Source organism: Panthera tigris, chromosome A3 (genome assembly GCF_018350195.1).
Source record: "Panthera tigris isolate Pti1 chromosome A3, P.tigris_Pti1_mat1.1, whole genome shotgun sequence".
Taxonomy (NCBI): Eukaryota; Metazoa; Chordata; class Mammalia; order Carnivora; family Felidae; genus Panthera; species Panthera tigris.
Genome location: NC_056662.1, coordinates 8,381,332 through 8,407,623, shown reverse-complemented (window position 1 = coordinate 8,407,623; position 26,292 = coordinate 8,381,332). Strand labels below are relative to the sequence as shown.

General features: G+C 42.7%; 1 protein-coding gene across 1 annotated transcript in view; it reads right to left on the bottom strand.

Moving 5' to 3' along the window:
- BCAS1 (brain enriched myelin associated protein 1) overlaps window positions 1–26,292 on the bottom strand; it is a 101,065-nt gene that overhangs the window by 38,919 nt on the left and 35,854 nt on the right. Inside the window, exons 5-7 of the mRNA XM_042980117.1 lie at window positions 6,028–6,186; window positions 5,002–5,046; window positions 2,456–2,590 (exon numbers count right to left, since the gene is read on the bottom strand). Coding sequence (XP_042836051.1) covers window positions 2,456–2,590; window positions 5,002–5,046; window positions 6,028–6,186 — 339 coding nt within the window. The remainder of the gene's footprint in view (window positions 1–2,455; window positions 2,591–5,001; window positions 5,047–6,027; window positions 6,187–26,292) is intronic.

Below are 26,292 nucleotides of genomic sequence, written 5' to 3'. Positions count from 1 at the left end.
CACGACTGGTAACCACTGCATTTTTTTTTTAAATAGCAAAACCAGAAGACGATGTTTAATCCCTGAATTTGCTTGGATTTCCTCTTTTCTGTCCTGGGTTCCAATGAAATTGAGGGTGAGTGGCACAGCTCCTATAATCATGCCACAATCTGGCTGGTTGGTCTTAATGGCCCTATTTCTCTCTCTGTTTGGATGACAAACGAAGAAAAAGGAGGTAAAAGCCAGTAAGTTCTACCAAACTCCTGCAAAAATGAGAATTGAGAACATTTGAGAGTTATCTCCTTTACTTTTACACAAAAAATAGACTGAACGTAACTCAAGGCAAAATCTTACAGTCCTTGTGTTGGCATTACAGAATCCCAGGGAGGGGCACCTCTTCTTGCCAATATTTCCCGAATCCTATCTTTGCCCGAAATGCAAGGCAGTGGCAGGATGTGAGACCAATGATCGGGGGAGAAACCTTAGGAATACTGAACTTGGGTGGTCCCCTTTGTGTGGAGGAAAGAGATTCTGGAGACATGAAACTTTGCTGTGCATGAAATGAATTTCCTAATGAAATGCAGACATGAGGGGAAAAGTCATACATTTTGTAAACTTTCAGGGCCCCCTCCTCACAGAAGCTCCGGGTGGGAATTCAGCTGGATTGCTTTGCGTAAGGTCTATGACACATTTCGCTAGCAATTACCAAATTGTCTCTCACATAGAGTAGCACCACTTTTTAATCTCCCCCCCCCCCCCCCCCGTAATTTCTATCACTCCACCCTCTCTGTCTTTACAAAACAAAATAAGCCTGTACGGAAATTAAAGCGTGGCTTTATAACACGGTTTGCTTATGCAAAAACAGATGCAGCCAGGAGATCTTTCTATGGAGCCTTTCTTTGCATACACCGTCCTGGGACTCTAACATCCAGCTGGGGAAGTTTTTTTAACAAGTTCATTCAACCTAGTGGAGAATGGTTGATGTTTTAAACACATGTCCAACGAATGGATAAAGAAGATGTGGTTTATATATACAATGGAATACTACTTGGCAATGAGAAAGAATGAGATCCTGCCATTGGCAGCAACGTGGATGGGACTGGAGGGTATTATGCTGAGTGAAATGAGTCAGGCAGAGAAAGACAGAGACCATATGTTTTCACTCCTGTGTGGATCTTGAGAAACATAACAGAAGACCATGGGGAGGGGAAGGGGGGGGAAAGAAGTTACAGAGAGGGAGGGAGGCAAACCATAAGAGACTCTTGAGGACTGAGAACAAACTAAGGGTAGATGGGGGGTGGGGGAGAGGGGAAAGTGGGTGATGGGCAGGGAGGAGGGCACTTGTTGGGATGAGCACTGGGTGTTGTATGGAGACCAATTTGACAGTAAATTATATTTAAAAAAATAAAATAAAATAGATAGATAGATAGATAAATAAATAAATAAATAAATAAATAAATAAAATAAACAATGCCCAAGCATGCTGGCCCAATTCAGGGATCTTAACTGATGGTTTCAGATGAACACTGGTCTCTTCCTAGAAATTGAGAGTGAAATCTTCACAACTAACTTCTATGTTGTCCTCACTTTCCAAGGACATGGAGATAGAAATTGCTCTGCCTTCATTCACTGTCTCGTTCTGTCTGGGCTTTTATTTGGGCTCAGGATGAGCTTGGTTAATACTGAAAATGGAGGGAACAGGCCACAGAAAGACAACGTTATTTTCTTGAGGTTAGAAGAGTATTTCCCAAAGCGTAGGAAGCATACCATTGGTGGCATCACAGGTAATTTTAGATTGTGCAGACATGTAACGCTTAATAACATGAAAATGGCAAAAATACTTTTCTTTTTTCAACTCGCATTTAATCGTCCTGAGAACATTCGGGGAAAAGCTCGGTCTGGTGCCGGTGTATCTTTAACATTTTTCTATTGCTGGCAAATTGCATTTTAATGGAGCTAGAAAGGCATTGGATTCGGAGCTTAACACAAACAAGGTAGCTAAAAGGTCATTATTTTTTAATTAGCCATATTAATGGTTACCTCTTTGTGAAAAATGACTCCAGTTTTCCATGTATGATGTAATAAAGGTTTTCTTTAAAGATACCTTTAAATAGGAATTGAGTCCATTTTAATAAAAAAGATCAACTGAACCGTGCTAAATCTGACAAAAATGATTACGATGGTTTGCATACTTCCGACGTTTGGGAAACACGGAGTTAGAAGGATCATTCCAGAACCCTGGTCCACACTAGGAAGAAACGAGCCAGATGTTTATTTATAACTATGGAGATTTAAAATAATCATTGAAATTTGATTCGCAAAATCTTTAATGCCCTCTAATGATCCCAATCATACAAGGCTGTCTTCCCTGAAGCAGGGCTGAGGGGACATAGGACATGGGACAGCCACCTGTACCATGTGGTGAAGACCAGGGTTCTTTTTTTTTTTTTTCTTTGTCATTTAACAAGATACAGACCTTATGCCTAAAGAATTTCCTAAAGGCGAATCCTAGCCTGGGGCTATGCAGGGGCTTTTTCTTGGTGGCTTTAGCTTGGATCTCACAGATCTTCTGCCCAGCTTGTCCATCACAGACACTTTCTGCTTTGGATGCCTTTTGGGCAACAGCGGTCACAGCTTAGAACTTTGTTTTTAGACAAAATCCATTTTTTTCCCATTGTTCTTAAGTGCATTGAAACGCTTTGACAATTAACTGCCGAGACAGCACCCCCCATCCCCAAACCACAACATTCACATCACGTGAATGACTCTCTTTTCTTAAACGCTCAGAGACAATGTGCTGCACAGTATATTCACAGTCCATTTCAAGCACATCTTAGTTTTCATCAGGGCGACCTACTTAAATGACCCAGATTAACACGACTTGCTAAAGACAAGGACCGGACATTTAAGCTCCGTCTATATGATATAAAATATTCAGATTTAAAGAAGATACACAGCCCCTACTTGACAGCACTAAGTATTTAAATGCTATTGTCACATGGGAAGGAAAAAAATACCTGAAGACACCCAATTTATTTTTGCATCCTGGAGTCAAGGCAAACACTGCCTTGAGTGGCTTCCTTTCTCCAGACGATCTTTTATTCAGTATTAGAAACCTCAGGGAAGCAGTATCATCCATAAAAATTTCAGCTGACTTCTAGACGAGCAGATCTCTCCGGCAAAAAAAGTGTCTACTGTGTGCCAGTCCACAGAGCCAGAGTGGGGGTGGGGTGGGGGGAGATTGGAACTGAAATAACCCAGCGACAACCATTCAGAATTGTTGACTCGAGTTACAAATGGCGGGGGATTTTGTGTGGGGCGTGTAGTGTGCTAAAAACCGTCTGGGCCAGATGGGAAGATGGACAAATGGTGTAGATGTTTCAAATGCAAGGATCCAAGAACTTCAGTAGAAAGGATGTTAAAAAGGCAGGTTTGTATAAAGGGATCTGTTTGTATCATAGACAACCTACATTCACAAAACTCTCTTTTGAGACTCAGTTCTACTAGCAGTGACCTTGACCTCTCTGGGCAGGGTAGTGAGATTTTATCAGCTATGTACGTGCAGTTGGGACCCATTCTGGGGTGGGAAGAGTCTTGTTGTATGAGCAGCGGAAGAGAATTAGCGCCATCAGGTCACTTGAGAAGCCACACAATTCGCCCACATACCCCACTGTTTTTAGCCTATTGTGCTGACTATGTGACTTTAAACAATGCAAGACACGGAATCAAAAGAGAAACATTTGGACGCAACTATTCATTGAACTTGACCCTAGCTGACTTGCAGCAAACGACTAATTTTAAAGGAAATGCATGTAGATGCCTCATATATATATATTTTTTTTTCTAACATAAGAAGAACATTCTGGAAGGACCAATCAATACAATACAAATGTAATAGTGGTGGTTCAATACGTCCTGCAGCAATTATGGAAATCGTGATCACCTGCATTTGAATAGAATTCCGTGGTTTACCAGGCATTGTCATATTTTCATTCAATGCTGGGGGATGGGGGGGAGATGGAATTTTTGTTGTCCTGATTTGACAGACGTTGAAATTTGGATTCACATAGGTTAGGATCACATCATACAGCTACCACATAGCAGGACCGGAGCTCAAACGCAGGTCTTGAGATAAATTCCAGGATCCTTTTCACAACCTGTCCCCTTCGAAAATTGGTAACAGATGTTATCGGGCTGGCCACGCCATTTATTTGGTCCCAGTGTCTTTCAAAGCCGTTATCAAAAGGAGGACCCAAGACACTTATCTGTCACCAAGTTAAACTTTCCTCCCGATTCCCGTGAAAGTTAAACCATGTGTTCCATTAGGGATAATCAGTTCTGTCAAGTGTAAAGGAAAACATCTCTAGAAAGTAGTTGATCCAAACAAAATTTATTTTGAGGGGAATTGGTTGAATCTCTAGGAAGACAGGAAAAAACTCGGTCTCTCTAGGGCATTCTAATTCTAAACATTCCTTCCTTTGGCAAGAGTCCAATGGTGACTATTTCATTTCACCAAACAACTGCCTTTGTGGTGATTTATTCTTTTCAAATTACATGAAAGACACAGAATGTATTTTTTAGAAACCGGAAATATGGCAGCTTCCTTCTACTTCCAATTGAGTCTCATTTCTTCCTCATTTCCAGTGGCTACTCCATACTCTGTACCCTATTCCTATATTCCTTGGGTCTCTCTATACACAGCTAACAAGACTAACATGATATATGGTTACTGGTATTCGGTTCTTACTTTATATAAGAAACTGGTTATTGTGACATTATATATCCAGAGTTAGCATATATTTCAAGCTTTCCACTAAAATTTTCATTAAAATATCGTTGACATGAATGAAATGTTTTAAAGACAGTCTAACAGCACTTTTCAATTACTAAATATATAGGTAAGTATACACGTGCCTACACACACATGCACACACGCAAAACTCAGGATGCGAAACAGCAGACACAAACCCAGACCCAACTCTACACACAAACCCAAGCATGAACACCCTTCAAACTACCTACCGTATCTTCCAGATCTTTTTTTGTTTCAGCTTTGTTAGGTGAAACCTTAAAATGTAAGAAAACCAAATATTAAAACTCATAGCTAGCTCATTAGGTAAGGTGATTTGATTTCATAGATACATTTTTTTTTTGTCTTTGTTTTTTTTTCTGGGGGGTGGTGGTAAAATTCACTCTGCTGGTAAAGAATGTAATGAGAAGTCCTTTCCAGTAGAAAGGAGTTCTACCAAGTTCAGTAGAAAACCACGGACTTCTGGATAATTTCTAGGTATAGAAAAGCTAAAATACATTAATATTTTATAACGAAATGTATCAGATCTTACACATTCACTAAGGGCTTGGCCACATTCAAAACTGCCTCCTGGAAGGCCACGGATTTTCCATGAATTCTACCACCAATCCAAAGAAATGCACAACCCTTTGGTGTTTGTGGCACGTTCTGTTGACTTGTTTTACCTTTTGAAGTTAGTCTCGGACTTTGGAAATAACTCGAACACACCTGCAGCTGTCTGTTTGATCATTCATTCATTCATTCAGCCCTCTTTTGCATGTCTGACATGTGACTGTCTGTGGCTTCCTTGAGGAATCAGAGATAAGCAAGCAATACAAGACACGGGTCCTTGCCTCTATGCAGTTAAAGTAGATTTAGAGGTAACAAGATAGGGAATTATTTCTATAGTTTTATCAGCCATTTGGGCGGCAAAACTACGTTGATAGGTCCACAACTCAAGGAGCTATTTTCCAACTATGTTTATGATCAGTGACCGTAAGACTTGAAACTACTGTAGAGTTCCATGACAACACAGCTCATGTCACACAGTTTGGGCACCCAACGTTCATATCGTGGTCCTCAGCTCTGATGTGCCATGATCCCCTTGCAAGGCACCTCTTGTCCCCATTCTCCAGTGTTCCAGCTGCACCATCATGGTACCCCATTCAATACAATGACATCCACGTACGTGTTATTCTTAGAATTAACCAAACTTTTGAGCAATGGGATTGAGGAAAGAGGGGGAGGAAAACACTTACCAGAGTTTTAAAGAAGCTCATGATGGAATTACGATTCTCTGTTGTATCTGTTGCCTGGGGGTCCTCCTTTGCAACGTCCAGTTCCTCTGGGTCCCCAGGGACAGAGCACCTCACAGTCGGGATCTCTTGTCCTTCCTTCCCCTTGCTGTCAACTATGTCCTAGGTGTCAAACAGAGTCGTCACAGTTTCCACTTGTTGAATGTGGACTCTCACAGCAATATTTTCGCTTCACACCCCTCTCTCCCTTACCCCCTAATTCCAGCCATACTTCTTCTGCCCACGGGGATGCAGAACAATCGGGAGCTTATGAGAATCACTCTTCCTTCCCCTCCTCTGCTTTCTAACATATTCAGCATTTGCAGTCAGTTGGAGGGACATTGTTTGGAGCCAGAGGGGAACAAACACAGCAGGGCACGTTGCATCCCCGAACAAAACCTCTTTTCTCCCAATTCTACAAAGAGGCTGTGTATGATGCCAATATTTCCCAACTCCGTGGTCACCTAGTCTAACGATCCATACGTTAGCCCCAGAGACGCCTCCATTTGACTTCCCACAATCTCCACAGTAAGAATCATATCAGCTTTTTAAAAGTACCGTTGTTTTATTTTTTTATTTTTTTAAAGTTTATTTATTTTGAAAGAGAGAGAGATTGAGCGGGAGAGGGTCAGAGAGAGAGAGAGAAGGAGAGAGGGAGAGAGAATCCCAAGCAGGCCTTGCACATTCAGCATGGAGCCCAATGTGGGGATCGAACTCAAGAACCATGAGATCGTGACCTGAGCTGAAATCAAGAGTTGGATGTTCATCCGAATGAACCACCCTGAGGCCCTTACCCCTGTCCTCCTTTCCCCATCTCTACAGCCGTGACCTTAGCCTAAGTCAGGTTACTTCAAACTCATTCATTCTTCAGGCTTGATCTCGAGTTTCCCTCCCCCTCCCCCCACCACTGACATCTCTCTGGGTCTTGCCAGCCACGACATCTGTTTCCTTCTCTGAGTTTCTGTGCCCCGTTCTCCTCTGCACTCACTTTGGATGCAGGTTATGTACGTAAGATTAGCCTAATGCCAGAGGCCAGGCCAGAGTAGCCTGCATTAAAAATGGGGCTTTTGTGGGACGGCTATAAAAATACAAAAATACATTTTGATGAATATTTTAAAAGGTAATAATAACACACGTATCCTGCAAGGTTTGGCTCAGCCCCGGCACACTTTCTAAATGGAGAGGTGCTTCTCGTGAAATGTCTCATAAAGAACTAGAACTTTGTAAAACTGAAAGCAGATAAAAGTTGTGGCCTTGACAAGCTTGTTGGGTTTTCTAGTTAATTCCAGGCAGAAACTGTTTTGCTTTGGAAGAGAGGCTCTTTTGAAAAAAAAAAAACAGGTTTCACGTGAGTTGGATTTTTTTATTCTAAGGTATAATGTAGTGATAGCAACATTATTTATTCACTTGTTAGGAAGGATGGTTGAAAATGTTGTTTATAGTGGATGAGTGGTAAGATACCTACAGGTACGGGGATTTCATGTTAGGTGCTACGCACGCGCACACAGAAAGTTATTGTTTTGGTGTGCTTTAAAAAAATGTTATTCCTGGCACCAGACCTTTGGTACTGTGGATATTTTTGCTTAGGTGAAGCTGAGTGAAAAGAGATTAAAAAAAAAAAAGTTAGTTAACATGCAGTGTAGTCTTGGTTTCAGGAGTAGAATCCAGTCACTTACAAACAACACCCAGTGCTCATCCCGACAAGCACCCTCCTTAATGACCATCCCCCATTTAGCCCATCCCCCACCTCCCCTCCAGCAATCCCCAGTTTGTTCTCTGTATTTGAGAGTCTCTGATGGTCTTCCTCCCTCACTGTTTTTATCTTATTTTTCCTTCCCTTCTGTTATGTGCATCCGCTGTGTTTCTTAAATTCCACAGACGAGTGAAATCATATGGTATTTGTCTTTCTCTGACTAATTTCGCTTAGCATAATACCCTCTAGCTCCATCCACGTCGTTGCAAATGGCAAGATTTCATTCTTTTTGATTGCCGATTAATACTCCATTGTACATATATACCACATCTTCTTTATCCATTCATAGTTCCTCTCGAAATAACACCAGCATTCTTCACAGAGCTAGAACAAACAATCCTAAAATTTGTATGAACCGGAAAAGACCCCAAATAACCAAAGTCATGTTGACGAAGAAAACCAAAGCTGGTGGCATCACAATTCTGGGCTTCAAGCTGTATTACAAAGCTGTAATCATCAAGACAGGACGGTACTGGCACAAAAACACACACATAGATCAATGGAACAGGATAGAGAACCCAGAAATGGACCCACAAATACACGACCAACTAATCTTCGGCAAAGCAGGAAAGAGTATCCAATGGGAAAAAAGATGGTCTGTTCAGCAAAGCGTGCTGGGAAAACTGGACAGCGACGTGCAGAAGAATAAAGAGAAAATTTTAAATAAAACTTGAAACAAAGAATATTATACCAATAATCCAACAGGTGTTTTGGGCGATGAGCCATTTTGAAAGTGGTACAAGGAATAAATCTAATTGAGAGGTGTCCCACTGGGTCTGACTTACGGTGTTGCCTAGGACAGAGTTATCTCCGTTCAGTCATGTGCTACGTGGGGGAACTTGGACTGTGCCCAAGCTTCAGAGAGACCACGGAGGGTTAGCATGGGCTCTGGAGCTGGCAGTCCAGACACTCCCTGCTCCACCAGATCTATAGTTGCCTAAACCAGAAAAAATGAGCACAGTCAAGAAAGGACAATGGCACCAGCAAGGCAAAAAGACCAGAGCCCTTTTCTCTCAGTCCTTCCTCCCTGAACTCACACACCTGAGGACAGAGAAGTAAGAGAGAAAATCCTATTCCTTCCAGATTACTAGTCCAAGGTGGCATCAGAGCTTGGCTCCAGAAAAGAAAATGGATATGAGATTAGAGTTCCCGAATGGGACTGGACTTTTGAATCACTGCAAGGTTTGGGATCTATGACAGCATAAGAGTTAGGAAGGAAACTATTTATCGAACGTCTACCGGGTGCCCCAAATGGACACATTCGCTGGGAATACAGCCGTGAGGGAGACACACACAGCCGTGTTCTCAGACAGCTGACATTCCAGCAGGGAGGCAAAGCAAAACCCAACAAAAAGACAGAGGGACCAATAAGTGAACTTCATGACTCAGGAAGTGAAGACTGCAAGAGAAAACATGAAGAAGATCAAAGAACAGAGGGTGAATTAGTCACTGGGTGAAATCCTCCAAGAAGGTTATGTGTGGGGGTGGGGGAGGCATCTATTCTGCCGGGGGTGGGGGGTGCTGACCTCCAGGTTAGGTCAGCTGCTCTGAGCCCCTCTGGCCCCACAGCCCATGGGCTCCCAATGATCCTCACAGTGAGTGAAAGAGTCTGCATCTAGAAGGGTCTGCCAGCTCCCAGATGGGCTCTTCCTGCAGGGAGGAAGAGGCGATGATTCTTCTCCAGGGAACACTTACTGAACTCCCTGGAAATAAAAGGGAACACAGTGAAGTCAATGAAGGGGAAACGGGTTGGTAGAAGGTCAAGTGGTGCTCATGGGTCGAGGTGGTCATCAGGGAAAGCCCGCCATGATGGCTACCCTCTGAGGAAGGCAGCAGATAGCCATTTGTACCTCTTTGCCCAGGACAGAGCAGTCTGAATGGAGGAGACACGGCTCAACAGAACTCCAGGGACGGACTCCAGGAGTCCTCCAGCTTTGTCCTCGGCCCCATGGCGTCTTCTCCAGACGTCTCTGAAGATGCTTCCCTCAGCCTCCCTGATTTCCCCGGGGGCAGCAGTGTCTCAAGTCTTGGACAGCAGCTGAGAGATGAGACCCCGTAGACCCTCCTGCTCAGTGCGAGGAGATGGTTTGTCTGCCAGGGGCTCTTCCCCAGTGACAGCTTTATGGCCTTTCAAATTGAAATCCTCGGCTTGAACTTGAGCCCTTCTCTTGAAATAATTTTTTCTTCTTAGCCTGGCTTTTAAAACAAACATAACTCTGCTTCCAGAAAGATGGAGAATACGAATGTTTCCTTATCCTCCCAGTAAGCAAAATGGAAAACCCAATCCCTGCTTTCTCTCTGCCAGGTGGACAGGGGCAGGTAGACCAGCTACAGACTGGAGGAACCATATGGTGGGGAGTTCCTGGTATTTCTTTTTGCCTCATAGATTCTAGACCTGGAAATGGAGCCAGCAACCTGGAAATACCAGCAGTCACTGACCCCACCCCACCCCCCTCCAAAAAAAACCAAAAAACAAAAAAGAGAAATGCTTACAAGGAGGCAGAAAAACTAGATCGCACACACATTGCTTGCTGGTGGGCACATAAAATGATACAGCCTGTCTGGAAAAGGGTTTAGCAGTTTCTTACTCAATACACAGCTACAATACAACCTAACAACTGTACTCCTGGGTTTTTTCTCACCAGTAAAATAAAGACATATATTCACAAAAAATATATGAAGACATATATTCACACTTGCCTCCACAGGAAAGTTTATAGCAACTTAGTTTGGAATAGCCCCAAACTGGAAACAACCAGATGTGTTTCAATGAATGAACCGTTAAAGACAATGTGGTCTATCTGTAGCATGGAAGGGTATTCAGCCATAAAAAAGGAAGGAGAGGAACAGTATCAATTAATAGCGTCCGTGACCTTGATGAGTCTTCAGAGGATCCTGCCTGTCCCAAGAGTACACACACCATTCTAGAAATGACCTAACTATAGAGAGAGCAGATGAGTGGTTGCCAGAAGTTAACGGAAGGGTGGATACGGTAGGGAAGGGGATGAGCCTATAAAAGGGCAACATGACGTGTCCTTGTCTTGGTGGGAATGTTCTCCATGGGATTGTATCAATGCCAATATCCTGGTTGTGTTATTGTATCATAGTTTCACAAGATGTTACCACTGAGGGACCCTGGATGAAGGGATTTCTTTGTATTACTTCTTACAACTACATAAGAATCTATAATTTCAAGATAAAAAAAATTTAAGTATATTGTTTTAATGTTTATTTATTTTTGAGAGAGAGAGAGAGAGACAGAGAGTGTGTGTGTGTGTGTGTGTGTGTGTGTGCATGAGAGGGGGAGGGGCAGAGAGAGACAGACACACAGAATCCAAGGGAGGCTCCAGTCTCTGAGTTGTCAGCACAGAGCCTGACGCGGGGCTCGAACTCACGAACTGTGAGATCATGACCTGAGCCAAAGTCAGATGCTTAACCAACTGAGCCACCCAGGCGCTCCAAGATTTAAAAATTTTTAAAAAGCATTGTAGGGTAGTTCTGGAAGAGTAAGAATGAAGAACCAATAAAAAGTCCAACAATTCTGGAATAGATCGATAAATTAGCATGTGGCATTAACATGTGAGATTAACCTCTAAGCTACATTAGCCTACATTTCTACATGTAGGAATTAACATATGTTCCATGTGATGGAATATTTTGTAGCCATGAATTCTTTGAGGAACGTATAATGAGGAAAAGAAATGCCTATGGAAATAATAAAAATGACCAAGCTTTATGTGTCCAGCCCTAAGAAACTAGTTTAAAAGGCCCCATTTAGTTCTTACGATTTCATGAAGTATGTACTATACACATTTTTTTTTACTGATGAAAAAATTGATGCATGACAACAATAAATAACTTGTGTATGGTCATAGAGTAGAGCTGGAGTTTGACTCCGAGCCCAAATTATTCCAGAAGCAAAAAACGTGTAGGCTCTCTTCTACATTGCCTTAAACAACTCCCTTTCTTCCGGTGTTTACTTAAATATCTTTCTACCAAGGGTTTTCCTATTTTAGTTTCTCTCGTCTATTTCTTTTCCTTGTTATGCAACACGACTTACCCAAAGATATGTGAGAATTTAGCGTATGATAAAAATGACACCTCAGATCTCTTTGAAGTGAAGGATTGCTCAATAAAAGAGAGAGGGACAACAAGGTGGTCATCTGAAAACAAATTAACACGGTGTCCTAACTCAATCCTATACCAGGACAAAATCCAAATGGATAAAAACACTAGAAGAAAACACCAAAAAAAGTATATATTTTATAATTTTGCGTTGAGAAGGCTTTTGTAACTATGACTCAAAATCCAGAAGCCATAAAAGGAAAGATTGAGATTTAAAAAAAAAATCCAAATGTTTGAAAACATTCCATTGGGAGGCTGGTTTGGGAAGCAGGCACTGTTGTAAGTGATGATTGGAATATAAATTAATTCTGTCCTGATTGAGGGCAATTTGGCATTATCTATCAATATGTTTTTTAATTTTTTTAAATTTTTATTCATTTTTGAGAGACAGAGCGTGAGTCGGGGAAGGGCAGAGAGAGAGGGAGACACAGAATCCGAAGCCGGCTGCAGGCTCTGAGCTGTCAGCACAGAGCCCAACTTGGGGCTCAAGCCCACGAGCCATGAGAGCATGACCTGAGCCGAAGTCGGACATTCAACCGGCTGAGTCACTCAGGAGCCCCTACCAATAATTTTCAAAAGAACGGACTCTTTTCTCTAGCAATTCCACTTCTAAGAGTTGACTCTAAAAGTCAGTTCACACACGTGTGAATACACAGAGGCATGAGGCCGTTCACGGCAGTGAGGCAATTAGCCAATGTTCGGAAACCAGCCCAACGTCATTCCCAGCGTCCTGGTGAAATAGATCATCGCACATCCACACAGTGGATTACTACACAAGTGTTAGAAATGGGGAGGGTGTACAGATATTGATACAGTGTCGACTGGGGAAAAAAAAGCGTGGAATAGAACAGAGTGTGTATTATATTATTTTCTGTGTAAAGAAAAAGGAATAAGAATTTACGCTTGTATTTGCTTACGTACATCCAAAGAAACCCTGGAAGGATACATTCAAAAATGCACACAGCAGTTATCTACAGGAGTAGCACTGGGACACAAGCACACCGTCTTACAATTTCTTATTTTGAGCCGGGTATGACCTATAACAACCAAAATTAAAACGTAGACGACTAATACCAAATTAAAAAAAAAAAAAAAAAAAAACCCAAACACTCAGAGGGTGAAACTAAACACAGTTGGGAAGATGATGCCTCAAATATTGAGTTATTTGTGGAATGATCTGTGCTCCTAACTACGAATATGTCTTTGCTATTCTCATCAGGCCTCCAGATCATTCTCAGCACCAGACATTTTAGACCAAAGCACAAACGTTCCTCAGGAAATATCTGGAAACTTCTTTCATACAAACAGGTGTTCGTGCTGTCAGCTTGTTTTTCATCCGTGTGGAAGAAGCCTAGGTTCCCCCCTTGCTGTTGCCTTCAAAGGGCAAACAGACAGGAACACTAGTTAAGTGATCACAATTTGTCATGTTGAAAAATAATGCCGCCTTATCATAATTTGATTGTCTATAATAAAACCCATATGGAACTTCTGGCACCTTCCTTCAACTGTAAATTGTCAGCTGGATTTCAGCCTCTTTAAGCAAGGCCTACATCGTCAAAGTGAAAACATAAGGCAGAGGGGTGAAGGCCATAAAAGCCTTGTCTGGAGCCATTAGTGATAAATGTCTCCCTCTTCTAGCTTTACCTCTGACGGCGTGTCACTGGTTTCGGTTCGAATGCTGTACCTGGAATCGGCACTTAGCGTACAGTTTAACACAGGAAAATTTGTCTGGAAAACACCGAATGGTACAGAAACCCATTACTCCATTCCTTTCCATCTGTTAGAAATTTGAGCCACATGCTGCCTAGGATAAAAGGGAAAGGTCTCTTTCCTCTCCCACTTGGATGCCCCAACAGCACAAAGGGCATCGTGTGCCAGGCAGCAATGGTCTCCAGACCGTCTTCTTCTGAGAGCCCCGTCACCTGCATGGAGCCATTGTCAGACGGAGGGAGAAAAATGGAATGTGGTTAATTCTTGAAGGTAGAATTTATCTTGCCTTTTGCCTAAAAGGGAAAGCGAATGAATCAACAAGCAGGAAGGAACTGCAAAACCGAAGTCTACGGAAAACGTTTCCGTGGAACTTCAAATTTTCCTAAGCCAATCGGGGTACATATATATTACATATGTTATATACGTCTATATTGCATATATTATATACGTCTATATCATATACATTTCCTTTGTGTTATTAGGAAGCTCCAAGCCACCTAAGGAGAGTTTATCATTGTAGCTAATTTTTATTTTTCCCACTATTCCTGCCCAAATGCACATCAGCTGGTAAAGAAATGCCTTCGCACCGTTTGAGCTTTGGCAAAAATAGGGAAAGAACACAGCGCCTAAGGAATGCTAATCATGGAAGGGCTTCAAAGACTGCCCATCCGATACCGCAAAATTCCTCTTGCTCATCCCCTACTGGAGGTTACTACGCACTCGTTGTAAGCGGATTTAATAAGTGGGGGTTATTTCTGAACAAGGAATTGGCACACTAGCTCTGAATTGCATAGTTCCGGAATTACCGTGAAGAAAAAATAACCTAGTGGAAACTGTCACTACCAGCAGCCTTTCTCCGGCTGTGGTGCAACCCCGGGGGGGCCTCAAGCCTCACAGCGCACCCTAGTGGAGGGATCGGGAAATTTCCTAGACTGTGGTCCTGTATAACCTTACCAGGCAGTGCATGTAGATGAGAGGAGTAAAAATGTAAAGTGCACCCATCATCCCGTTACTGAAAGCGACAGACTGCTACTCACAATGTGCAGTTTTTTTCATTCCACACCCCTCTTTGGGTTCCGGAAGGACGAATATGTGTGGGCAGGCGGGCACACATGCTTTTTACCCTAAGGGGATCTTTTCCTATTTTGAAACCCGCTCTCCTCGTTTAACATTGCCCTTCACAGGTCGCCCATTCCATCTCTATGTCATGCCGGCCTTTGATGCCCAGTGCAAGGGTGTGCCATAATCAACAGAACAACGCTTTTACTGGATCGTTTCGACCTTCCCAACGCTGCCCTTATAGACGTTGCTGGAATTAAAAAAAGAAAAAAGTCTTGTGGATAAAATTTTGCCCTTTTTCTCAATACATTCCGAGATGTCAAACTGCTCATTCCAGACGCACGCTGCTTTGAGACTTTAAAACTGTGTACTGTTAAAGTGCCGTGGTTGAAACAAGCTTCCTAATGATCCGGGGAGTTGATTAAGAAATTATCAAAGATGTCAGAGGGCAATATAAAATAATATAAAAGTATGGAAACGTGAAAGCTGTCTTTTCTTTGTCTTCTGGCATGTTTTCGAAGAGGAGAATTTAAGCTGCATGACACAGATCTAAAAACGTTCCGCTTATCCACTTTCCAACCCCTTTTTTGGGAGAAGAGAGGCAATATTGTTCATTTTATCCGCTTACACTAATTGAATCGGGCTAGGCTGGACCAGCTATCCAGCGTGATGCTCTTTATTGTAAATTGTAAGATCACCACCTGCTTTAATACTCTGTAGACCTAACCTCAGGGTATTAAGAACTCATCTCGTATCTCGGCAGCAAAAGCCAAACACAGCACCTATACGTAGTACAGCCTCATTAATCCGTCGTGTTGACTGATGCAGAGATATTGTATTTATAAGATTAAATAAAGTGGTTGTGTATTGTGGTCAGAGACGGAGGGTGGAAAGAAATCTATCAAAGAAAGCAATTCACACCTGCTTGCTGTGAATAAGGGTTTTCCATTTTCTCTCTCAGAACTTCTCTGTACTTGAGGGGTAAGTGAATTTGTCAACTTGATTTCCAATGGCAAGTGAAATGTGGGTAGAGAATTAAGCAATGAAATGGTCTTTTCCTGCTTCTCCTTCTTTTCGTCCTCAGCAGTCATTGCTTTGGGGATATTCTTAAGGACGCACGACTCGGCATCTGCTTAAAGGCCACTGCGTATGATATAAAATGGAAAAATACATTTGCTGTGGGCAAAGCGTGGGTGGGGAGGGATTCCCAGGGCAAGTCACATCGGGCAAAAGGGATTTGTGGAAGATTCTTCTGTTCCACGATCAGTTTCAACATGTACAAGTTCCAGAGTGATCGTGGCATTTCATATTTATTACAGGGAAAACATCCAGCTTAAAAAAAAAAAAAAGTATTTCAAAATCTAAAAGCTAATGACCCACAGCCTAGAATATGTTTGTCATCTGCTTAACAAACACTTCTCAGTAACAAGAAAACTGTTTTGCATGTTGCCAAAATTAGGTTGTAGACCTAAGAATGGTTTGGCCTTGTGCAGAAAGAGAGAAAAAAAAAGTCCCATCCTTTTCCCTGAATTTCTAGATTAGACCAAACTCCTGGGCCCTACCTCTACCCGTTTAATCGTCAGCCACCTCTCCAATCTACTTTCTGTCTCAAAACGCTACCGATTTAATTCACAGCCCTTTTTCTACCCTTGGAACTATCTGCTTGTTTATTTTCTTATTCGCTCTTGCTCTCTTCATTGGAATGAAAGCTTTCGTGAGGTACACCATTCTATCTGCCCTAAAATCACTCCTGACACAAAGAAAGTACTTGGATGTTTGTTGAATGAATAAATGAAAGCATTCACGCTTCCTGTTTTTATTATACCACACCTGCCTCTCGGGCTGGATTTAGAGTTTATTAACCAGACGGTCACCTAAGTAGCTTTATTTACTTAAAAAATGTTTTTAATGCTTATTTATTTATTTATATTGGAGACAGAGACAGAGAGAGCATGAGCAGGCGAGGGGCAGAGAGATGGAGACAGAATCGGAAGCAGCCTTCAGGCTCCGAGCTGTCAGCACAGAGCCCGACGTGGGGCTCAAGCTCAGGAACCGTGAGATCATGACCTGAGCTGAAGTCAGATGCTGAACCGACTGAGCCATCCAGGTGCCCCCCTAAGTAGCTTGAAATTGTGATAAGTGCTAGGAAGGAAGGAAAGTGGTCTGTGATGGAGATATTTCACTTTACTCTCAGCCCTACCACAAGAAAATAATAATGTAGGTGTTCTAGCAAAGGACAACCCCCACGCCACACTGTTGGGAACAAGGGAGGGGTGGGGACTGGATGCGCTGGAGAGTAAATGTCCCATCCCCAGGGGCAGCCACAACTCACATTCTATCTGAGAACACAGGACGAAACTTCCCACTTCCCAGAAAGGTCCGAAACATGGATCTGTGTTCAAATTTTATCATTTTAAAATATTGTCAACTTGATCAATTCGGAAGTATTATCAATAAATGAAAATATTACCCAAAACACTGTGAGATTCACATAGACTCTATCTCTGGTTTGCGGCCTCCAACAGGAGGCCATTTTCCAACTTGGGTCTACATGCCTAGCTCAGCATTTCTGAGAACAGTCCCTCGAAAGTTCTGGCCAGCTGGTTAGAGGACTAGTAGTTTTATGGACAGTTAGGTTGGAGAAACTCTCAGTTAAACAAACTGAATCAGGTCTGCTTGCTGCAGGACCTCTCAGGTCTTTAGGAAGCTGATATCCATTGGGAATCTTCAGGAGAGAAGATAAGGCAAAGAGTATTTTCTTTTTTCCTTTTCTTAATATAATTTATTGTCAAGTTGGCCAACATACAGCGTACACCGTGTGCTCTTGGCTTTGGAGTAGATTCCTGTGATTCATCACCTCCATACAGCACCCAGGGCTCATCCCAACAAGTGCCCTCCTCCTTGCCCACACCCATTTTCCCCTCTCTTCCACCCCCCATCAACTCGGAGTTTGTTCTCTGTATTTAATAATCTCTTACGGTTTCAGAGACGGAGGCAAACCATAATAGGATTTTCTCAAACTCTTTGGTGGTGAGCCCTGTTTCTAGGCACATCTCATTGGACTGATGTTGCATAGAATTAGAATTAACTAATGTCCCAAAGTATTAGCTTCAGAAATTTTTAAAAATATATTTTAAGCCCCCTTTTGAGGGCGTTCAAAATGTTCACAATGTTCCCTGTTTTTGAACTTCTAGGCCCAGTGGCTAAACGTGTGGGTGCTGGTGGTGAATTCCAGTTCTGCTCCTTTCTACCCGGATGATCTTCTGCACGATATTTCATCTCTCTGTGAGTTAGTAAAGGCTCAATAAACTAGGACTGCTTGGCTGCCTTCGCTGCCTTTGCTGCCTTCGCTGCTCCTTCGCTGGAAGGAGCGAATCAGACTGGATGACACCAAGGGGAAAGCTAACTCAAAATCTGTTTTGCAAATTCATTGCAAAACACCAGTCACTTGATATCCAACCATGATTATTAACACCATAACATGTTAAAGACCGATTTAAAAAAACCAAATAAATGATACAGTTACGCGATTCTACATAGCTTATCTCAGTGAAGGCATCTATATCCTGCATGCATTTGAAGTCATTTCCTCTTTCAAGTTGTGTCAGGCAGAGCTGATAATGAGAATATATTCCAAGATTCTTTGCAAAGTGGTGACATGATGTGCACCAGCTTTATTCTTGTTAGGTTCACCTCACAAACATTGCTGCATGCCAACAGGTGCCAGGCATTGAGAATAATACCAAACTGCCTAAGACACAGTCACGTCCCTCAAGTTCACCATCTCTGTATATGAGAAGGGTGATTACGGTAGAAGAAATTCTTTCGGACTTCGTATTGTGACCATTAGTGGATTGGAAAACAGCTTAGTGGGTCAAGACCAGCATTAAAACCATCAAACAGCAGAGCATTAGAAAAGAATACAAGGGGCGCCTGGGTGGCTCAGTTGGTTAAGCATCTGACTTCGGCTCAGGTCATGATCTCGCGGTCCATGGGTTCAAGCCCCGTGTCGGGCTCTGTGCTGACAGCTCAGAGCCTGGAGCCTGTTTCAGATTCTGTGTCTCCCTCTTTCTCTGACCCTCCCCTGTTCATGCTCTCTCTCTGTCTCAAAAATAAATAAATGTTAAAAAAAAATTTAAAAAAAAAAAAAAAGAAAAGAATACAAAATGCCAGCATGTGTTGCGTGCTGTAAGAACAGCACTGTTCTGTGCATTCTTTGCTGCATTCATGAGCATGTGCATCAGGTCAAGGTGTAAAATCTATTTCTTCCTGTGGGTCATGGTCAAATGAGGCAGTTGAGCAATGAGTGAATTCAAGTAAATTACCCTGAGGGCGGGAGGCACCGGAACAGTCTCTATCGGCTCCGTTCACGCGATGATTTCCTGATATAAAGTTGGATCGAGAAAATCTATCTGGTTTCTATTGATGGCAGATCATCTCTGCTGAAGAGTCTGTTCGCTGCTGAAGAAACTTGACAAGCCCCGCCTTGTACCTTGACACAGATATGTGACTGGATCTACCATCGACCTTCGGAAACTTCTCTTCCCTTTCATAGGACACTATGACTGTGTGTGTCCACTACTTGGACCTCTGGCAGCCATCTAGACGCCACAAGTGACAAAATCTGTGTACCAAGCCAATCATACATGGCAGGCGCTGGAGACTGACTCATGCTAGGGCTAAGGAGATGTCGAACCAACGTAAACCCCTTACCTCCAGAATTCTTATTATGCTCAAGAAATAATAAATTCTCCTCATTAACTATGCCACTAGTGATTGGGTGAGCTATTTCTTCTTTTCTTTTCTTTTCTTTTCTTTTCTTTTCTTTTCTTTTCTTTTCTTTTACTCACAGCCAAAGGTACCTGAAATGATATACTACTCAAAGTCCGTCATACTGGAAGACCATTTGAGCTATTTCGTAATTCTTTATTTCTAACTTTCTGAGGACTTAGAAAACATACTGTTTTATTTAGTCATTGCTACTGACTGCCCGTGTCATCCTCTATCCTTTACAATACCCCCTCAGGCACTATCTTCCTCTTCTGAATGAAAGCACCAGGTTTTGAAATGACTGAGTGACACATACTTTGGGAACAGATGGCTGCCAGTGGATGATTATGGTTTTGCCACTAACTTCACTTCTCTGAGCTCTAGCTTCCTCATCTGTTAAATGGTAATAAAAATATCTACTTTGGGGTGGCACCTGGGTGGCTCAGTGGTTAAGCATTCAACTCTTGACCTTGGCTCAAGTCATGATCTCGCAGTCTGTGCGTTCGAGCCCCGCGTTGGGCTCTGTGCCGGCAATGCGGAGCCTGCTTGGGATTCTCTCTCTCCCTCTCTCTCTCTGTCCCTCCCCTGCTCTCTGTCTTTCTCAAAAATAAATAAATAAACATTAAAAAAGTTTTTTAGACATCTACCCTGTTGTACTGTTATAAGAATCAAAGCAGATAGCAGATAAAATATGCAAAATACTTACTACACAGCCTATGAATAATGAATTGTTAAAAAGTGATTATTTAAAAAGGATTATTTAAAAAGTGATTGTTAAAAAGGATTATTATTAACTCCACCTCACAGCTAATAAGTGGTAGAATCTGAACTCCTTTCCGGATCAGTCAAGGTCCTAACACTTGCACATGACCTCTGCTGCTGAAAACATTTCCTATCAAATGTTTTGTGGTGCTAAATCCATGCAATTTATAAACATTATACTAGTAGAGCTAAAAACCCTGCTTACTCCGTAATTTATGTAATTTAAGGTGGATTTTCCCTCTGTACTGACAAAGTCTTTGGGGTGGATAGTTCTCTTTGCCTGTTGGAATGGCTTGGCCTTGTGGCTGACAGGTAGGCCAGACAATAAAAAACCACAGCTTAAACCTTGGAATTAGGTGAGTTTTAAATTTTTAAATTTGAGACTAACTTGTCATTTGCAATGTTGCACACCCTAACATTTAAAAAAAGTTAAATCGAAATATCCTCAAATGAATATTCAATTTCACAGAGTCACAACACTATCGCACAAGTTTCAAAAAAATGGTAAAAACATAATGTGGAGCGTGGAAAGTATGGGCTTTGGGGTTGGGCAATTCTCTTTAGCTACGTAGCTTGGAGTCAATGATTCGGTTTCCCTAGAGCTTGGATTTCTTCATCTGGAAGATAGTAAAGATCTAGAAATTCCCACTTAAGCTCTGATGTTTCAAGATGATCCCTTGGGGGCACCCGGGTGGCTCAGTTGGTTGAGCGTCCGATTTCGGCTCAGGTCATGATCTAGTGATTTGTGAGTTCGAGCCCCGAGTCGGGCTCTGCGCTGACCGCTCGGAGCCTGGAGCCTGCTTCGGATTCTGTGTCCCCCTCTCTCTCTGCCCCTCCCCTGCCTGTGCTCTGTCTCCCTCTGTCTCTCAAAAATAAATAAACATGAAAAAAAAGAAGATGATTCCTTCAAAGCGATTTTGCAACAGAATTTGACTTAACCTATAATATAAAAAAGAAATACTGGAGGATTCATGTCACCAGAAACCACCCAGGAGTGGGGACATGTGGTCAGCCTCATGGAGAACTTGGCACTTGAAGGTGAAGTGAATTTTAAAAAGAAAAAATGTTTTTAATGTTTATTTATTTTTGAAAGAGACAGAGACAGAGCATCAGCAGGGGAGGGGCAGGGAGAGAGGGAGACACAGAATCCGAAGCAGGTATCAGGCTATGAGCCATCAGCACAGATCCCGATGCAGGGCTTGAACTCACGAGCTATGAGATAGTGACCTGAGCCGAAGTCAGATGCTCAACCAACTGAGCCACCCAGGCACCCCATGAATTTTTGATAAAGAGAGAGAAAGAGAGCCAGGCGGAGAAAATGCAGAGAAGCAGGTCACACGTGGGCCGTTCTGACTGGGTACATTTAAGAGAATAGTGGGAAATATAGTTGGAAAGATAGGGGAAAGCTGGTAGAGACCCTTGAACGTGACACTAAGAAGCCACAGCTTGTAGGCAAGGGCATTGAACTTCTATTGTTTCTAAAATAATTTTACAACTCCTGCACCTTTTTGGTTTTTAACCCAAATCTGGACTTCCGCCTCTGGTGATTTCGCTTTCAAATTAGACTCACCTGTGCTATCTCAGTGAGGTTTGGCCGAGGACTACGGAAGGGCAGAGTAAAAGACAAAAATGTTGATTAATAGGTGGGGGGGGGGGGGAAGAAAAGCCATGATATTAATAATAGCTGAATTTTCTTTTCTCAAAATGCAAGATCTCTGGGCTAAGTTCACTCCACATGGCTTATCTCATTTAATTTTCACAAGTGTGAACGATGTGAAATTGTGCTCAATACGATTATTATTTCCATTTTACAGATGAAGAAACCGAGGCTCAGAGAGGTGTAGTCACTTGTCCAAGGTCACACAGTCAGTAGGCGACAGAGGCCGAGTTGAAATGTAAGCTGCTTGATTGCAAGGCTTCTTTATACCTGCTTTTTACACCATGTAGGATTCTGGAAATCTTGGTTCTTTCATTCCACTTCTACCACCAAACAGCAGTGGCAGGATGGAGTGTCCATTAAGTGAAATGAGGAAGCCTGTAGATTACACAGGTAGGCATGTTGTTGCTTGTTGTTGGGTGTGAATGAGGAGTTCAGTTTTGTACACATGGAGGTCGGGCGAATCTTTGAATGGAGATGTCGAAATTCAAGAATATGTGTCAAGAGGCAGCTGGATATTTAAGGCTGGACTTGAGGAGTAGGTGTAGGCTACAGACATGAACTTGGGGCGCGTCAGCAGGGGGCTGTATCTAAACCCTTGGGACTCTACGGAAATAACTGTAGTCAGAGAGGATGTCTAAGAATTCAGCTCTGGGGAACTCCAACGTTTAGAAGATAAGATCCAGCAAAAGAGATTGAGGAACTCCTTAATCATCGAGGGGGAGAAACTGGCAACTAACTGAGGGTGATATTTCCAGAAGGAAGGGTTGCCGATGCGGCTGGCAAGTCCAGTGGGATAGGCCTGAGACGTCCGGGGCGTGGCAGCCTCGTTGAGGGTTGGGGGAGGCCACATCCTGGCCACATTGACAAGAACAGTTTATGTGGAGGAGAAAAGCCTGAATGGAGTGTGTTCAAGAGAGAAAAGGACACGAGGAAGCAAAAACTGAGTATTTTTCTTAATATCTGGAGCCTGCATGAATTTGGGGATCAGTGTACTTATCACAACTTCCCGTAAAAAATTGTCTCTTATGGGGCGCCTGGGTGGCTCAGTTGGTTAAGGGTCCGACTCTTGATTTTGGCCCAGGTCATGATCTTGCAGTTTGTGGGACTGAGCCCTGCAGTGCAGGATCCTGCTTGAGATCTCCCCCACCCCCACCTCTCTCTGCCCCTCCCCCATGGGCATGCATGTGTACCCGAACACATGCTCTCTCTCTCAAGATAAATAAACTTAAAAAAAATTATGTCTCTTACTAGATCTTTGAAGGACTAGACTGTGATTCATCTTTTAAACCTTTGCAAAGGTTGGTGTTTAAATAACAGTTGCAGGATTTAATAAAACTTTAGAAGAAAGACATCTTCTTGTTCAGATCTCTTGAATCTGTGCTTGGTAACAGGTTAAGCCCCGCCCCTCCCCTTTCCCTCCAACACAAAGACACTTCTGGAATTACTGGTTGACAACAGACACTTAGTGTGTTTTTTTAAACCGATGAAGATCAAATTTTCATTATGGTTTTTTTTTTTTTTTTTGGACAATGAATCTCTTAAGTGTGTATCTTATAGCTCTGGTTCAATTGTCGAGGGGCTGGAAAAATTAAGAAAAAACAAATCTCATCCCTGCCAACACAGTTTGTGTGAATCACAGCTCAGTGAAACCTTTCAGGCATATAATTTATCTTTTCTTTGACCTATGCACTAAATGCTTCATTTGTTCATGAATTCTGGCCTTGTTTTAATTCTGCTATGCTCTGAATGTAGTTTTATGAGGCACAAAAATAAGATTGTCGATCCGAAAACACAGAAGATTTGTGTGCCTCTCCCAGTATGCAATGGGGGCATCCTTCCCACAATTCACAGCTCTGCAGGTTTGCGGCTGGAACTCCAAGCCAGGGAGAAGCATGCAGTGAGACAGGGGGGAAAGGTTCGAGTGGGTGGGTGGGGAGGGGACAGCTGATGTGGCTGAACCCAAGGCATAATTTACGCTAAGAATTCTGAATCAATACATTGACGGCCATTTATGCCTAGTGTGGTACTCCCACCAAGAAAGCCATTGGCTGAGAAGTTTTAGTCGTGTTACTTTCCGGGGGCTGGATTCTCTCATTACACTCCTAGAACAATCGATCCCTCCTCCTCCCTCCCCCTCCCCCCAAAGCCGTCTGTACAGCCAGGGATCAGATGAGAAACCTTAATAATCAGGAGGCTGTGGTTCGTTTACAGTCTTTACAGATGCATGTTTTTGAATGTCCGCAAGGTCACAGACTGAAGGAGAAATAAATGGCGTAGCCTAGCTTTCCCATGTTTTACATGCATATAGTTCGGGGCGGTACTCGATATTTAAATTCCAATGATGTTGCCAATAAAAACATGGAAATTTGTAGTGTAACAAGACCAAATGCCAACCTCATTGGTGAATCTTAGGGAGCTGACTCGCTTTTTTTTCTGACAGTTTGAGGGTCTTCTGAGAGGTCACTGTAACTTTAAAATATCACCCACGGGCTTGACTCTATCAGATACCTGCCATGTTCCCCATACAAGCCCCCATTTTCTGAATTGTATCTCATTTTGGAACTCACTCCACTCAATTCGAGGTGCTGTCCCTAAGGGTCTCCAATAACAAAACACTGGGCTGGTAAAGTACAAGTCTGAACTTCCCTGTGCTTTTCTTAGAGCAGGAGTGGATTGACCGCATTGGGGCTTTATGGTTAAAAATGTTTAAGGGTCCGGTATCAGATGCTACACTGGTTTTCTTAATTAAGGTGGGGATTTGGATAAGTTACTTAGACACCTGTCTCCAGATGGGTAAAGCTCAGTCCTTCATCCTTGTCCCGTAAGTAACTCAATCTTTTCCTGATTCCAGTGATGGGTTGGCTTTGGATGCCCCAGTGAATGAAACGTGATTATTCAAAAAAATCACAACCTCAGAACAACCTTAGGAGCCCACGATGGATAAATGAGCACTCAACAAGAGTTTCCACTCAGAGTCAGGTAGTAAATCGTTTCTCAAATATTCATGAATATGGATGACCAGTTTCTAGCCCCAAGACAAGTAACATTCCAACTCCCTGTTTATACATTTGATGGAATGTTCTGGGAGCCAGGGAGGCCAATTCTCTTTGTGTCGGAGCACCCTGCCCAACACACGGCCTCCCCAGCGAGAGCACTTGGTATCTCCCGTAATAATGGTGGGGGTGGGGGTGGGGGGGTTGTACCGAATTTCTTCCTGGACCAAAGTCCCTGAGGACAAGTCCCTCTGTCCCAGCCTCCACTGTAGCCTGGCCTCACCTGCACCCGGCAGCATCCCACTCAGTAAAGATTTGGTGCCTGGATGCATTTGAAAACTTACTTTGAATTATACAGAAAGCTATTCGATTGGCATCTGAACTGGTGCATTTGGGGAACCGGGCATTTGCGGGACAAGTTCTTAAGCTTTTGAAAGAAAAATTGAAAATCAGTTTGTGCAGTAGAGATTTACAGAAAGATCAAGAACGCTGATAGTGAGAGCCCGAACCCACGAGCCTGATGACCTTTCCCCAATTTTAACTCTCCAGGACTTACAGCTGGTGCCTGACATTTACAGTATAATGTTTGACACGGTCCTGCGTGCATTAAAACCACAGACTGAGGTGATACTCATTTTCCTTATGGAGAATAATATATCCGTACAGCGCTTAGAACAGAGACTGGTATACTGTAAGTGCTCAATACATGACAGCCAGAGTTATTAGCAACTTCCCCTGAAACACAGTGTATCAACTTTTATTTCCTTCTTCATTGGAGGAGTTTCTTTTCTCGGCCGAACACAAACAAACTCAAGATAAAAAGCAAATGCTCTTTTTCAGATCAAAAGAACTCGTGTTTCTTTGTGCAGGAAAGAAAGCAGCTGATGTGGAATACCTCCTTTAAAAATATCTAGTTTTTACAAAGATATGACCCCAGCTTGTGGGAAAATAATTAGTACATAAAAGGGTCTGCCCAGAGCTGTAAAATCTCTTTATTTAAACCCATGCTTTGGTGCAAAAGATAGTTAAAGATCAATCCAGGCTATTAAAAATAAGAAACGAAATGTATTCCAACAAAAGCCTATAAACATGCTGGTTGCGAAACAAGCTACCGAGGCCAGGCGAGGTATTTAAGTCTTTTAGGAACCGTTTTTATTCCGCTAAGGCCTTTCCCTCCAGACTCCATTGATCATAAATGCAACCTGTCTTCCTCTACCTTTGATAAATGGAAGGACGGATTCATCTGTGTGTAACTCACCTCCTCTCTTCTTCTACATAAAACAGATGCCACAGCTGTTATTGTTCTTCAAACAGATGTTTCTGTCCACAGGAACATGGGGGACACTACAATGTGCCATTTGTTCTAGAGGGCTGCGTACCTTGTCGGGGCCCCTTGG